The sequence below is a fragment of the Scardinius erythrophthalmus genome, assembly GCF_964197995.2.
Source record: "Scardinius erythrophthalmus genome assembly, chromosome: 10".
NCBI classification, from domain to species: domain Eukaryota; kingdom Metazoa; phylum Chordata; class Actinopteri; order Cypriniformes; family Leuciscidae; genus Scardinius; species Scardinius erythrophthalmus.
The window spans coordinates 14,532,327-14,545,973 of record NC_138230.1 but is presented as its reverse complement, the minus strand read 5'-3'; the positions used below and the strand labels follow the sequence as shown (position 1 = coordinate 14,545,973).

General features: G+C 36.8%; 1 protein-coding gene across 3 annotated transcripts; it reads right to left on the bottom strand.

Moving 5' to 3' along the window:
* Window positions 1-196: 196 nt before the first annotated feature.
* Window positions 197-13,445, bottom strand: setdb1a (SET domain bifurcated histone lysine methyltransferase 1a). Of its 3 annotated transcripts, none has more exons than XM_081375980.1 (22): window positions 13,186-13,429; window positions 12,550-12,747; window positions 12,253-12,476; window positions 12,110-12,135; window positions 10,490-11,945; window positions 9,972-10,115; window positions 9,353-9,499; window positions 9,032-9,236; window positions 8,845-8,918; window positions 8,549-8,739; window positions 8,143-8,311; window positions 6,102-6,399; window positions 5,783-6,023; window positions 4,783-5,147; window positions 4,587-4,703; window positions 3,001-3,170; window positions 2,697-2,924; window positions 2,553-2,600; window positions 1,595-1,687; window positions 1,300-1,502; window positions 1,097-1,185; window positions 197-658 (listed from the first exon to the last, which is right to left on the bottom strand). In XM_081375980.1, exons 2-22 carry the CDS (start codon window positions 12,738-12,740, stop codon window positions 541-543), a joined length of 4,797 nt encoding a protein of 1,598 aa, XP_081232106.1. In that variant the 5' UTR covers window positions 12,741-12,747; window positions 13,186-13,429; the 3' UTR covers window positions 197-540. The 3 variants fall into 3 exon arrangements, with proteins under 3 accessions (XP_081232106.1, XP_081232107.1, XP_081232108.1); XM_081375981.1 differs by having other exon boundaries at window positions 226-658; window positions 13,405-13,445; XM_081375982.1 differs by having other exon boundaries at window positions 226-658; window positions 6,102-6,396.
* Between the last annotated feature and the right edge of the window lie 202 nt (window positions 13,446-13,647).

The window sequence follows — 13,647 nt, the reverse complement described above, 5'->3', positions numbered from 1 at the left end:
GAAAAAAATATATAAAACGTTAAAAAGTTTCTTGTATTTGAAGGAGACTAAATTGTATTAATTTTGGTTGATACTACGGTAAGCATAGCTACTTCAATAGCCACTAGTGTCTTCACAAAAAGAAAAAATATATATCTATGGAAGGAATCTACAGTAGTTAATTATTTTATAGAGCCAGTTATCTTATAGGTTTACTGATAGATTTACTTTACACTAGCTTATTTTGATGGTATTGTTCATATTCAGCTTTATTTTCCAATGCATACTTGCATATCTGACTGAAAAAACAACATACACGACAAATCTTACAATTAAAGCCGTTTTTGATACTTGCAAATTTTATTTACACACAAATACATAACTATTCACATTTTTTGTAGAGGTTAAAAACAATAAAAACATTGTATTACACTTTTTATATTCAGTGGGTCACATTTATGGAATGTTCTTCCAGGACAGCGACACACCTACGTTACAGACATGTTGATGAAAGTCAACAACACAATGACAGCTTTAGTGTTTTATGTTAAAAGTGTCAGATCAGAGCAGTCTTCCAGTGCACCGCAATGAGCCACAGCAGCAGAGCAGAACCTTCCCCTCCACACTGCCCACCTCATAGTTATAATCCCACGTCAACTCCGTACCTGCCTTGATGCGCCTGGTAAACACAGGAGACAGGAAAAAACGCATACAAACACATTAAGATTCTGTCTACAAGGCAATTCAAATATGGCTAAGAGTCCGGACTGTTCACACTGAATGCATTTTACCATTCCACTGTTTTACTTTTTCCTAGTTTACGGATGCGTTGTAACTGCAAAACGTTTTTAACTGCAAAAACACATCCGTCTAGCGTTACACAGAAAAGCAATGATATCAAATAAAAAAAATTGAAATTGAAAATTTGTGCAGTTGAACAGAAAAAACACTCTGTGTGAATGGCCCATAAGAATTTAGTTGATTTATAATCACGCATTAGAAAACACTTATGAAATCCATAATCAGAATTCCCAATCAAAACGTGGGTAAACATTACTCATTTTGAAGTATATCAACACAATTCAATAGATAAGCTGTTATGAATCAAGGAACTGACTTGCTGGCAAAGAACGCCACCCATGGGAACCGGAGGTCATGAGTGTCCACAAAGACGTTCTGGACAAACAAATTTGGACTGCAGCTATGCTGTTGAGAGAGGCAGGAATAATGGTAAAACAAAAATACAAAAGTGCATAATTTTTACAAATTCATATTATTGTTGGCACATTTACAATCACAAAAGGTTTAGGTTTAGCTTACATTGATGTAGCGGCCGAGGTTGCCCTCTTGCCTCGCGTCAATAATGTAACAGCTCTCCTCGCCATTGAACAGTCTGCGGGTGTTGTTGGCAGACAGAGCTGTCCTCGTTTTCTCATTTTGTGTGTCAGTGGCTTCTAATGGTTTTACTCTTCTCTGGCAGGACTTTATGGCAAAGCAACGCTTTGGACCTGAGGCCTCTTGACCTAGAAACACAAATTACAGACTCGGCAAATTCAATGAAACGCTAAAAGTATAAAATTATGAAAAGTGATTCTTCAAGAGAATAAAAACTGACCGTCCTCTCTTTGTTTGGTCACTTTCTTCTGAGCATCTTTAGATGCTTCATGTGGCTTATGGGATAGTATTGTCGCGCCTAAGGACTCACAGACTGAACCGGTAAAGAAGACAGGCCAAGAAAAACATCAGGCAAGTTTGCTACATAATAGAACAACATGAATGATGCAAAAAAAAGTTGCTAGATTTCAACCTATACACCTTATTGTTCATGGCTGCATCCCAATTTGCAAATTTCCAAAACTGGATTTAGGATTAGTCTGTTTTATATCAAAGATAAAGCTAAAGCAACTACACAAGCATTTAAATGTTGTCGAACAATGTATTAATAAAATTATAGGGGAAAATCCAAGGGAATTCATGAACTTATAAAATGTACAACTTGAATGCAACTTGAATTGGAGAAAAAAGTCTTTGTCGAATGCATAAATTAAAAACTACATGCAGGTTTTAAGGTCATGTCAACACTCACATCAAACACTTTGAAACAACGAGCCAGTCTTAACACTTTATGACTTTATGATAAAGATTTTATGAGGTACATCTATAGTATGCCCTAAACTTTCATACTCTCTCATAAGTGACTAATATTTACTTTCCCCATCACCAGCAAATTATACAAAATGGGATGATTAAAGTCATGATTTACTCTCCATCTAACTAGGATTATTATTATTAACTAAACCAATATAAATTAAAAAAATATTAGACAAAAAATTACCTAAACGAAAATTTGAAAACTTTCTAAAATAAGTTCAAGCACTAAAACGAATAACTGGAAATAAATACAACTAAAAAGTAACTGAAATACTTGAATTATAAATCAAACCTAAATCGTAAAAAATATTGCTAAACATTTAAATGAAAACTGAACCTATAAAAAAAAAAAATGCTCATTTAAAATATTAATAAAAACAATAACGGTATATAAATAACACTCACATCACACTGCATCTTACCTTCCATTTGCTCTTGTTCTGTGACCAGCTCCATAGGTTCTTCTCTTTCTATGAAAAAGGAGAAAAAGAAATTCTGTTACACATACAAGTAAAACGACACACATTTGCTTGGTTATATGGTGAAAATGTACACACACAACACACCTTCGCCACTGCTAGAGTCTTCTTGGTAGAGTGTTTTTTTCCGCAACGGCCCTGTTTTCATGGTTAAGGTCCTCTTGTTGCTTTCCACCTCTGTGTCCGAGCAGAACGCCTCGCTCTCATAACCCTCTTTCAGTTTCTCCACTCCCTCAATGAAGTCAAGGTTGGCCAAATAGTCATTGCCGGACACAGTGTCATCTTCATTCACTTTGTCTTCGTTCACTATTTTACCTATGAGGTGATAGGAGATGGTAAGGAATAACGTTTGGGTCTAAAAGGTTTTCGGTTCAAATGCATGATTGCTTACCAGTGAAAACGCAGACGAATGTGCCCTTGGCCACATCATCTCTGCAGCGGATGCCCCATCCCTTGTGCTGTGTCATGACGAGCTCCAGCCGCAGCTGCAGACCGTGCTGAACCAGCCTGTTGCTGCACATTCTCGGGTCACAGCGGCACAGCGGGTTACACTCGTACACCCTACAGAGATGGAAAGAGAGTGAGAGAGGAGCGAGGGTGTTGAAGTGCAATGTCATATTCAGTGTTGGATTGTCATGCATTACATATAAACAGGAGTTACGTAATCAGACTTTTTCAAGTAATGAGTAAAGTAGCCCATTACCTTTTACTTTTTCAAATAAGCAATGCAAGTTACGTTGTTTTCCCATGTATTGACTGACACCTCTGTTCCCACGTTAAGAGAAATCGGGAATAAATGCAATGCAAATTGTGTGCTGTGTGAACATGATGGTTATTGTAGTTCTAAACTAAATGTGAGCAGGCGTTTACTCATACAGCACTCGTACAAAAACAGATTCAGTATTCCTCAAAATGAATAAAAACAGTGAAATGCAAACTCAGAATATTACACAAACCTACAATAATTAAATGTTAACACTAATATATTTAATGTCTATCCAATGTATTTGCTGGTGACCTTTGATGATCCAATTAAACCATACTAATAAGAAAAAAAAGACTTGTTTTTATTGCTAAAATGAGAGTGTTGAACTTACTTCTACTGCGACCTATTCTTCTGCAATCCAGCAGAAGGCTTATTCATTTCACTTTTGGTGTGAAAGATTAGAAATTTTGTTTATTTATTATTAAAAATCAAACAGGCAATCTAGCCCAGGTGAGAAAAAGTAACACAAAAATAACATAACTTTCCATTAAAAGTAACTACGTAACGTATTTAATTACTTTTTTTAGGGAGTAACGCAATATTGTAATGCATTACTTTTAAAAGTAACTTTCCCCAACATTGGTCATTTTTGAGGTGAGAAAATTATACACTACCATTCAAAAGCTGAGGTAGGATTTTATTTATTTTTTCAGCAAAAATGCATTCATTTGATTAATAGTGTCAGTAAAACATTTATAATGTAACAAAAGATTTCCATTTCAAATAAATGCAGATTTTTGTATTTTTTCTATTTACAACTTTTCAACATAATACTTCTTGAGCAGCAAATCAGCATATTAGAATGATTTCTGAAGGATAATGTGACACTAAAGACTGGAGAAATGATGCTGAAAATGCAGCTTTGCCATCACAGGAAAAACTACACAGCATTTTATAATATATTATTAAAATAAAATAAAAAACGCTACTTTAAATTGTAATAATATTGCACAATAGTACTTTGATTTTAGATCATATAAATGCAATCTGGGTGAGCCTAGGAAGCTTCATTCAAAAACATTTAAACAAAATCTTACTGACCACAAACTTTTGAATGATAGTGTATCTAGTTATGCACTGATCTGGAGCAGATCATGATTATTATTTTTTTTTTTCTCAATAAAATGAACACTGTAACTATGATGCAATACATCTGATTTTGGTGAGGCAATTCCGTTATAATCAAGAATCAGTCAGAGGTTGTTTCTTACCCTGTTGGCAAGCTTGTTGGCAACCTTTTATGTGTGTATCCAGCACTAACATCTACTGGACCGCCACTGCATAAGGACGTGGCCTCAATGGTCAGCTGGTGACATGCACACTTTGACCTGTAACACATAGAAATAAAATGTGTTTAATAATGATATCCATAATTTAAAATTCAAACTTATTTATTTAGTTAAGTACCTGTCCCGACAGCCATCTGTGCAGTCACAGCCGATCAAGAAGTCCAAGCTTGTATTAACGGAAACACCTGGAGCTGGAATTCTGTCTTTTGTGTAAGTGACATTAGGAGCAAGAGTATTGTCCACTTCATTAATACAGGGCACTGGCAACACCTCCCTACCCACTGAGATGTCCGGCAGGTAGAGGTGAGGCTGGCCGGTTGATGTGGAAGGGGGTCGGGCGCGATTCACAAGCACAAACGGGTCCATACAGAACATTTCCAGGAAGAGGAAGTCACAACGTGTTTCAATCAAGTATTCTTGCACTTCCTGCATGTCACACAGGCTCCTCCCACAAGGAGAACGATAGAAAATGTGGAAAAACACCTAAAGAGAGCGAAGAGGAGACATTACGATAATAAAATGAATGTGCAGCTGACATACAGAGAAACACCTCCTTTCAAAAGTTTGGGGTCAGTATGATTTTTAAAGAAGTGAATACTTTTTTTTTCCAACAAGAATGAAGTTTAATTGATCAAATGATAGTAAAGACATTTTTGTTACAAAACATTTCTATTTCAAATAAACGCTGCTCTTTTGAACTTTCTATTCATCAAAGAATCCTGGAAAAAGTATCATGGTTTTCACAAAATATGAAGCAGCACAACTTTTTTCAACATTGATAATCATCAAAAATGTTTCTTGAACAGAAAGTCAGCAAATTAGAATGATTTGTGAAGGATCATGTGACGCTGAAGACTTGAGTAATGATGCTGAAAATTCTTTTCTAGTTCTAATGATGCTGAAAATATTTGACAATATTTGACAATAGAAAACATTTATTTTGAATTGTAATATTTCCCAATATTCCTATATTTTTTATTTAAAAGAAATGCAGCCAGCATAAGACACTTCTTTCAAAAGCATAAAAAAAAAATCTTACCGACCCAAACTTTTGAATGGTAGCGTACATTCAATGTAGCTGAATGCCAAATGGATCAACTTTCTCAAACACCACCCACCTTTCCATCGATGCGCCTCCGAGCAGTCATTCGCCGAAACTTAAAAAGCAGTGGGATGAGAAGCGGATTTTGACCATGATGCATGTCGACCTGAGATGGTCTTACCCCATCCAGACATGCTGGACAACAGCGATGATACAAGTATATGGACTTGGACTTGTACTGGTCTTGCTCTGAAACATGCTCCCCTTCCTCAGAAACATACTCTTCTTCCTCATCAGGGGCGTGTCGTTTTGCACTTCTGGAATATAGTGTGAGGTGGTTGGTGGTTAGTATTCCATACCATCCCATATTTAACTACTACAAGCCCATTACTCACCTTAAATGTGAGGTACTGATTGCCATAGCAGATTTTGCTGTTCGCATACTACCCTTCGACACAGCTGGTAAGATGGGCGAGAGCCTAGATAGCTTCTGGATGACGACCTTCGGCTGGAAAGCTGCCGACATGATATTTTGAGGGGAGATAGATGGTGTTTTGGTGACTGTGGTATCAGATTGTCGGGTCACGCGTGCAGGAGTGTCAGATGCTGAGTTAACAGTCGTTGAAGTAATTGTCGGTGAGGCCACTTTTGTCGAGGAGGAAGGTTTGTTGTGCTGAGGCACGCCATTTCCTGCTAAACAAGAAACGGAATTAGAGATAAATACTAAAACAATAAATACTAATACAATAAAATAATACACAATTTATGAAGTAAACCAATTTCACAAAAGAATACAACTATAATCAGAACAATATGTAGATATATTTTCTGGGCTGGCATGTTTAAAAGTATGTGTAAACAAATGTTTGAAAATAAAATATTAAGTCTAAGTATTTATGTATTTGATGTCATTTGATTAACACCACATTGAATACAAAAATCTGAATGGCTGTTTGAAAATAGTTCAAACGTTCTGAGACAAATGAGTGTTAGAAACAGAAAGTTGAGCAGCGCTGCTTTGTGTACAGGGGTAACCACTGTTTTTCTCTTCTCCATAAGCTTCACCTGCTGACAGACAGTGGATCTATATTTTCAGTCAGCCTGTCTGTCGTTCTTGTTCAGACCAAAGCAAAAACCGGACCGAGTATTTATACGCCATACTGTATTGTAAAATTGAACCGGTTGTTGGAAAATTGAATTCAGATTATAATGAATGCAGAGCTAGTCACTGCTTTTTGAAGTGCCCAAGATAACCCTACCATGCACAATAATAATTGCAATATACTATATTACAGAATACGGACACTTTTTTTTTTTCGATTAATCTTTTTTTTTAAATGTGGTCGATTCAAAATCGATTCTCAAACGCCACAAAACTATTTTTTTCCATATTTATTTATCTATTACCCAAAAGCCAGTATTAGTTTTCCTCCACTATTCATAGGCTTGCAAACTCCATTGTATAATTAATGCTGTGAGATTTTATGTTTGTTTTATCTTAAACATAAAATAACCTCTACTAGTGCTGCACGATTAATCATATCGCAATCGCGATGTTACATAATCCCGCTCTTATTCAGGCAAATGTTTTTAAACCATTAATGCGTGACAAGACAAAAAAAGAGCTCGCTGCCTGTGAATGTCCTTACTGTGACACACAGAAAGACTCGCCCTGATATCATGTGTGCGCACAAGACAGCCCAGAATACAGTTCTCTTTCGCGCTTGAACGAATAATAACATACACACATGCCAAAATGTCTTTTTATCGAGTATCTTCATAACATAAGAGCAGTCTTATGATGGACGTGAAGAGTTCATCATAAGAGAGAATGAAGCGCGTGAGATCTGTGTCTCTGTCAGCAGCGGCTGGTCTTAAAGGGACAGTACACAGTAGCCACTAATTATCTCTGTCATTAAAGTTAATCAAAGAACAAAGGGTACAGAGAAAAACACTCACTGCTCTTGACTAAAGAACTTTTGTAACTTTAATAAGGATTAGTCTATATATAATTTATAATGAATGCAGCGCAGACTGTTTGATAACTTTATTCAATTTCTGCATATGTTAGACAGGAAGGGCACAGGTAAATATGATTCTGTTTTAATGTACCCAAGTGTACCTAAAATAAAAAGAGTTTAATATACAGGTTTTTAGCTCTTAATTTATTTTATTAATTAACCACTTGTAAACTTATGTTCACTTTATATATATATATATATATATATATATATATATATATATATATATATATATATAGGATTTGAATTAAATATATATTCATTGAGTCGAATCGAAATCGAATCAAATTGAGAGCTTGCTTATTGTAATTGAATCGAATTGTAATATCTGAATCGATACCCAGCCCTAGTCTAGTTGTAAATGTTCATACAAGAGACAGGAAAAGTGAATGAATACCAAACACAAAAAAACTACCGGTTTTATCAGGTTGTTGAGTTTTCTGTTGTTCTGGTGGTGATTGTTCTGTTCTCTGTGGAGAGGTAGAGGTTTGTTCTGGTTTGTCTTTACCAAGACGTTTCTTGATATTTACAATGTGTTCCAACTTGTCTGAGCCTTTATAAATCCACTCTTTTTGCTTGTCTTTCTGAAAAAATAACAACAACGACACATTTATCAACATCAAAATCCAGCATTCAAGATCAGAATGTCCTTAAATGGGGCTTGTCAAGTGAGTTTATAATATGAAATATGCTGTGACATTCTCAGGAAGTATCCACTGACTTTCATGTACCTTTGTATAAAGTCACTAAATTATAAGATTCAATTGAAAGGTTAGAATCAGGTTCACAGAATAAAACTAGCAGACCACAATGGACTTCACCTTGTAGCAGACCTGGATCAGGCTGCCATCCAACTGAAGCACTGTGCAGGTCTCAAACATGCCATTTCGCACCGCCTTGGTGTCTTGCCCTATGCGAAGCACCACAGCAATGGGGTTGGGAAAGACACGCATATATTCCTTCACCTGAGCCCGACATTCCTCATCCTCGATTTCCCTCCACACCTTTTTCGCTGCAAAGAAACACAAACGATAAAAAAAACACTTTTAGAAGTCAAGCGTTTTCAGGGGATTTATTAAACTAAGACTGAAATGGATTATGAAAGAGAATCTCTTACTTTGTTTGCAGACAACATGAAAGTCTGGCAGTGCCAGATACGCTGCCAGGCCATCATCATAAAACACCAAGAACCTGACAGACACATTTAGCAAAACTTTAGAGATATCTCTAAAGAAAATTTTCACATCCAGAATTTGTTTGAGAAACAAATACTATCTATATTTATACTGCAGTCATAAATTCACCTCATGCGATTCTTGCGCTCAGGAAGCTCAACTAGCACGCCAGCATTAAACAAGACCTTTCCTTTATCATTTTTATAGCTTGCCACAACACGACAGCCAACAAACAAATCCTTCAGCACAGGACGCGTTGCAGGGGCCACATGATGAGCAGACAGCAGAATCTGTTTACCATGCTTAAACTCCACCTTATATTTGAGTTCCTTCTCTAGAAAAAAAAAAAAGAGACAGGTCAGAGAATGTCATTTATAACCAATGAATACCACAATGAATAAGAAAAAATGCTTGTTTTTTTTGGAAAGATACAGAATAGATCATTCTTACCCGTTGTTTGGACTTCTTGTACTGTTCCTTGACACCACAAGTCGGGTTTCCTTTTCCCCAAAACTTCCGAGTTGACCTTGAGTTTCATCTCTGGAATTGTATGTGCTTTAGAAATCACAGAGAAATCTTTAGATGAGGGTTTGGAACCTAAGAAGAACAGTGACAGAGGAAAAATACTGTTACTGACTGGATGGATGGATGGATGGATGGAAACGGTAATGAAAACCATGTCATTTTATACACACTTATTTACTTATTTGTACTGGACATTCAACCCCACAATGTTCTAAACATATTAACCATGTTATAATGTCATTTTTTTCATCTTTGCTGTATGAATCTTTGCTGATTAAATAAAACTCACTGACTCTAACTAAAATATTTTTAACTAAAATGGATGATAGAAATCAAAATGTAAGATTATTCATAACAGACTAGGTTCATCTGTAACACAATATGCAATGCTTAAGTTAATATACCAAGGTAGAAACTGAAAAAAAAAAAAAAAAAAAAAAAAAAGATGAGACGGGTCAGAGAATGTCATTTATAACCAATGAATACCACAATGAATAAGAAAAAAATGCTTTTTTTTGGGAAAGACAGAATAGATCATTCTTACCCGTTGTTTGGACCTCTTGTACTGTTCCTTGAGACAAGTCGGGTTTCCTTTTCCCCAAAACTTCTGAGTTGACCTTGATTTTTATCTCTGGAGTTGTATGTGCTTTAGAAATCACAGAGAAATCTTTAGATGAGGGCTTGGAACCTAAGAAGAACAGTGACAGAGGAAAAATACTGTTACTGACTGGATGGATGGATGGATGGATGGGAGCGGTAACGAAAATCATGTAATTTTATACACACTTATTTTTTACTGGACATTCAACCCCACAATGTTCTAAACATATTAACCATGTTATTATAATATAATTTTTTTTCATCTTTCCTGTTTGAATCTTTGCTGAATAAATAAAACAAAACCCACTGACCCCAACTAAAATATTTTGAACTAAAATGGATAGAAATCAAAATGTAAGATTATTCATAACAGACTAGGTACATCTGTAACACAATATGCAATGCTTAAGTTAATATACCAAGGTATAAACTGTAAAAAAAAAAAAAAATTAAAAAGCGTACTTTTTGAAGCTTTGGAAGGTTCCAAAGAAACATCACTGTGGGGGGATTCAGGGGGATCATCACTGGGTATAGGGCTAGTAGGCGGCAGGTAATCTGGGTCCTCTGTATCAGACGGTTCCTCAAAACTATCTCCAGGTGATGATGGTGGACTCGTTTCGTTTTGCAGGCTGGAAGTGCTGGCCAGGGACGTAGAATTTTTTGATCGCAGATTGGCTGATGGACTTGTCAGGGGCACAGAATATTTAGCAGATTTGCTCCTTGTTGTTGGCTTTTCCGCCTTGTCCGTGGAATCACAACTGGCAATATTCTCAGGTTCTTCTGAAGTGCCATCGTTGCCGAGGGATTCAGGAGAAATCTCTGTGGTTGACTCAGGCTCAGTCTGGTTTATTTCAAAGAAAACTGTATCACAACTGGCAATATTCTCAGGTTCTTCTGAATTCCTCGGCAACGGTGACACTTTAGCAGAAGTCGCTGAGGTCGACTCAGGCTCAGTCTGGTTTTTTTCAATTAATGCTGTATCATCACTGTCAAAAGTGTCCATTTGTTCTGTACTGCTTAAAGGAGAAGACACTTCTGAAGGGGTCACTGGTGTCACTTGAGGATCAGACTCATTTGATGCTACGGATGGTGAATTATGACAGGCACTAGCTTTCAATTGTTTTGAATCACCTGAAAGTGAAGGGATTTCAGGAGAAGTCCTTGCTGATAATTTAAGATCAGTTTTAAATGTTGCACTGCGATCTGAATTGAAACACTCGGACTGTTCTGAATCGCTTTCAAGCAAATGTTTTTCAGGACTTAATGCTGTCAGCTGAGGTTCAGTCTTCATTTCTGCAATGGATTTCGAATTATCACTGGAATGCATTTTGGATAGTTTTGAATTGCTAGGAGGCGAAGACATTTCTGACTGTACTACTGTCAACTGAGGCTCAGATTTTATTTTTACAATTGATCCAGAATTAGCACTGATAATAGTTTCTGGTTGTTTGCTTGGAATCAAAGACATTTCTGAAGGAGTCACTGCTGTCAATTGAGGTTCTGTCTTGATTATGGATGTACAGTTTTGACTAGGAGCGGTTTCGTGTTGTTTTGAAATGTTAATTTCACAAGCTGTTATTGCAGTCATTTCAGGTTCAGTCTTAATTGGTCTAGAATCTGAGTTATGCCCAGCAATAGATTTGATTTCTTCTGATTTGCAGAGAAGTGAGGACATTTCAGGTACTTTCAAAAGAGATTCGGTCTTAACTATTGCAATCGAGTTGTCCGTTCTTTCCAGTTTTGGTGTGACAGATTCAGAACGGCTGTTCTCGGGGGTCGAGGTTGATGAGGGTCTGTTGGTGTTGTCGGATGATGATGACGTTGGTGGTGCAGTGCTTGCGGAGGTTTTGTTCACCATCTGGACTAAGTCCTGAACAAGTTTGGATGACTTCTGAATGGCCATAGTAACCTTTTCAAGCTGAAAGAAAGAAAAGTAAATCATAAAATGGAATAATCAATGAAAAATGTATAAAAACAATGAAAAGAGCAAAATGAACAGAAAAAAAAGACAATGAAAAATGATAAGCGCAAAATAAAAAAAAACATGTCTAACACCATTTTTTTTTAAGTTAACATACTCACCATCGGTTCCAAGGATTCTTTGGTGGCTGCAAAAGAATAACCAAAGTCATGAGCCCAAAATGGTATTAGATTTTTAATTACAATGCCATAATTTAAAAGTATTATTATTTCAAGCACTTTCCATTACAATATTTGTCTCTTACCTCCCAGATCAATGACAACAAGATCATCATCATCATCTCCATTACAGACACTAATTTCCTGTCTATCCTCCTCATCATCATCTGTGATATGAATGACGTCCTGTGGTCGTGGTTCTCCTCCTCCTCCTCCTCCTCCTCCTTCCTCTTCCGAGTCCTCATCTTTGTACTCCAATCCCAGCATTCCATAAAGACCCTTCATCACCGACTCGCACTCAAGGACGGATCTGATATAAACACAGTCAAATGGTCACCCAGACTTTAAGATATTGGCATTAGTCACTGAAAAACACAACTTACTCTGAGGCATTGCTGTACAGAAGGCGGGTGTAGGTTGAGTCTCTCTCCTTCAGCTTCACCCACTCCTCCACCTGTGTCAGCTGTTCACGTCTCTGCATCAGATGAGGGTTTCGGTCCACCTCTTCCTGGATCCAGCGCTGCAGGTCGTCCTTCGTCATCCTCAGGAGGTTCTCATCTCTTCCGCTACTCATGGCTTTGCTGTTGGAGCAATATAATGAAAAAAGACAAACATTTTGTACTATTTTTATACACTGTTTAACGTATGACATTAGTGCTGCATGTTGTATTGTGATTTTGATAAACTTGGCAATAAGGCTAAATTCTCCTCTTTGTTATTGAAGTATTTGTACAATATGTGTACATAATAAATGGCTTCCAGGAGTCATCAGAAACTCTTGTAACGGCATATAACGAGAATCAAAAAATGCAAATGTCCAGCACTCTTTATTGACAGTTTATACAGCATGATTGATAGATTAAGAACTACAAAGAGGATATAAAACACAAACTTCAATAGCGTCCTTCCTTTTATATTCAGCAAATGTAAGGCCTAATAAAACCAAATGTTGCTACTCTTTGCTATGGCAATATGACAATTACATAAAGTAAGGTAATTTCATAAGGTGAAATACATACTGTCTAGTTTTCCCAACTCGCTGCTGCGGTATTTTTGAATCCTGAGGACACTTGTTTATGGCGTAAACTATATTCCGCTAGTCGTTAATGCACAAAGTCTGCCACTGTTGCAAGGACGTGTCTTTATGGATATCCTACAGCCTCCGAAATTACACGAAACACTAAAAAGTGCACAATAAAAGAACTAAAAACACATGGAAAGTAACAATATCACGTTACCCAGTCTGTCGTGTGCCTGTGTGGTAACGGATGTAGAATCTACAAGAGACATTCTGATTGGACCAGTGCACGTTGACGCGGGAGGATCAGCCACGCCCACAAACCATCAATCACTTCAAACAAAATGAAGACCAAAATATATTTAACGGAGGTAGTTGGACGTAATTTATTGATTGTGGTTGGTCTAAATTATCATTAGTGTTGTTTAAAGCTGCGTCGTGTGCTTTCTATCAAATTGTCTTT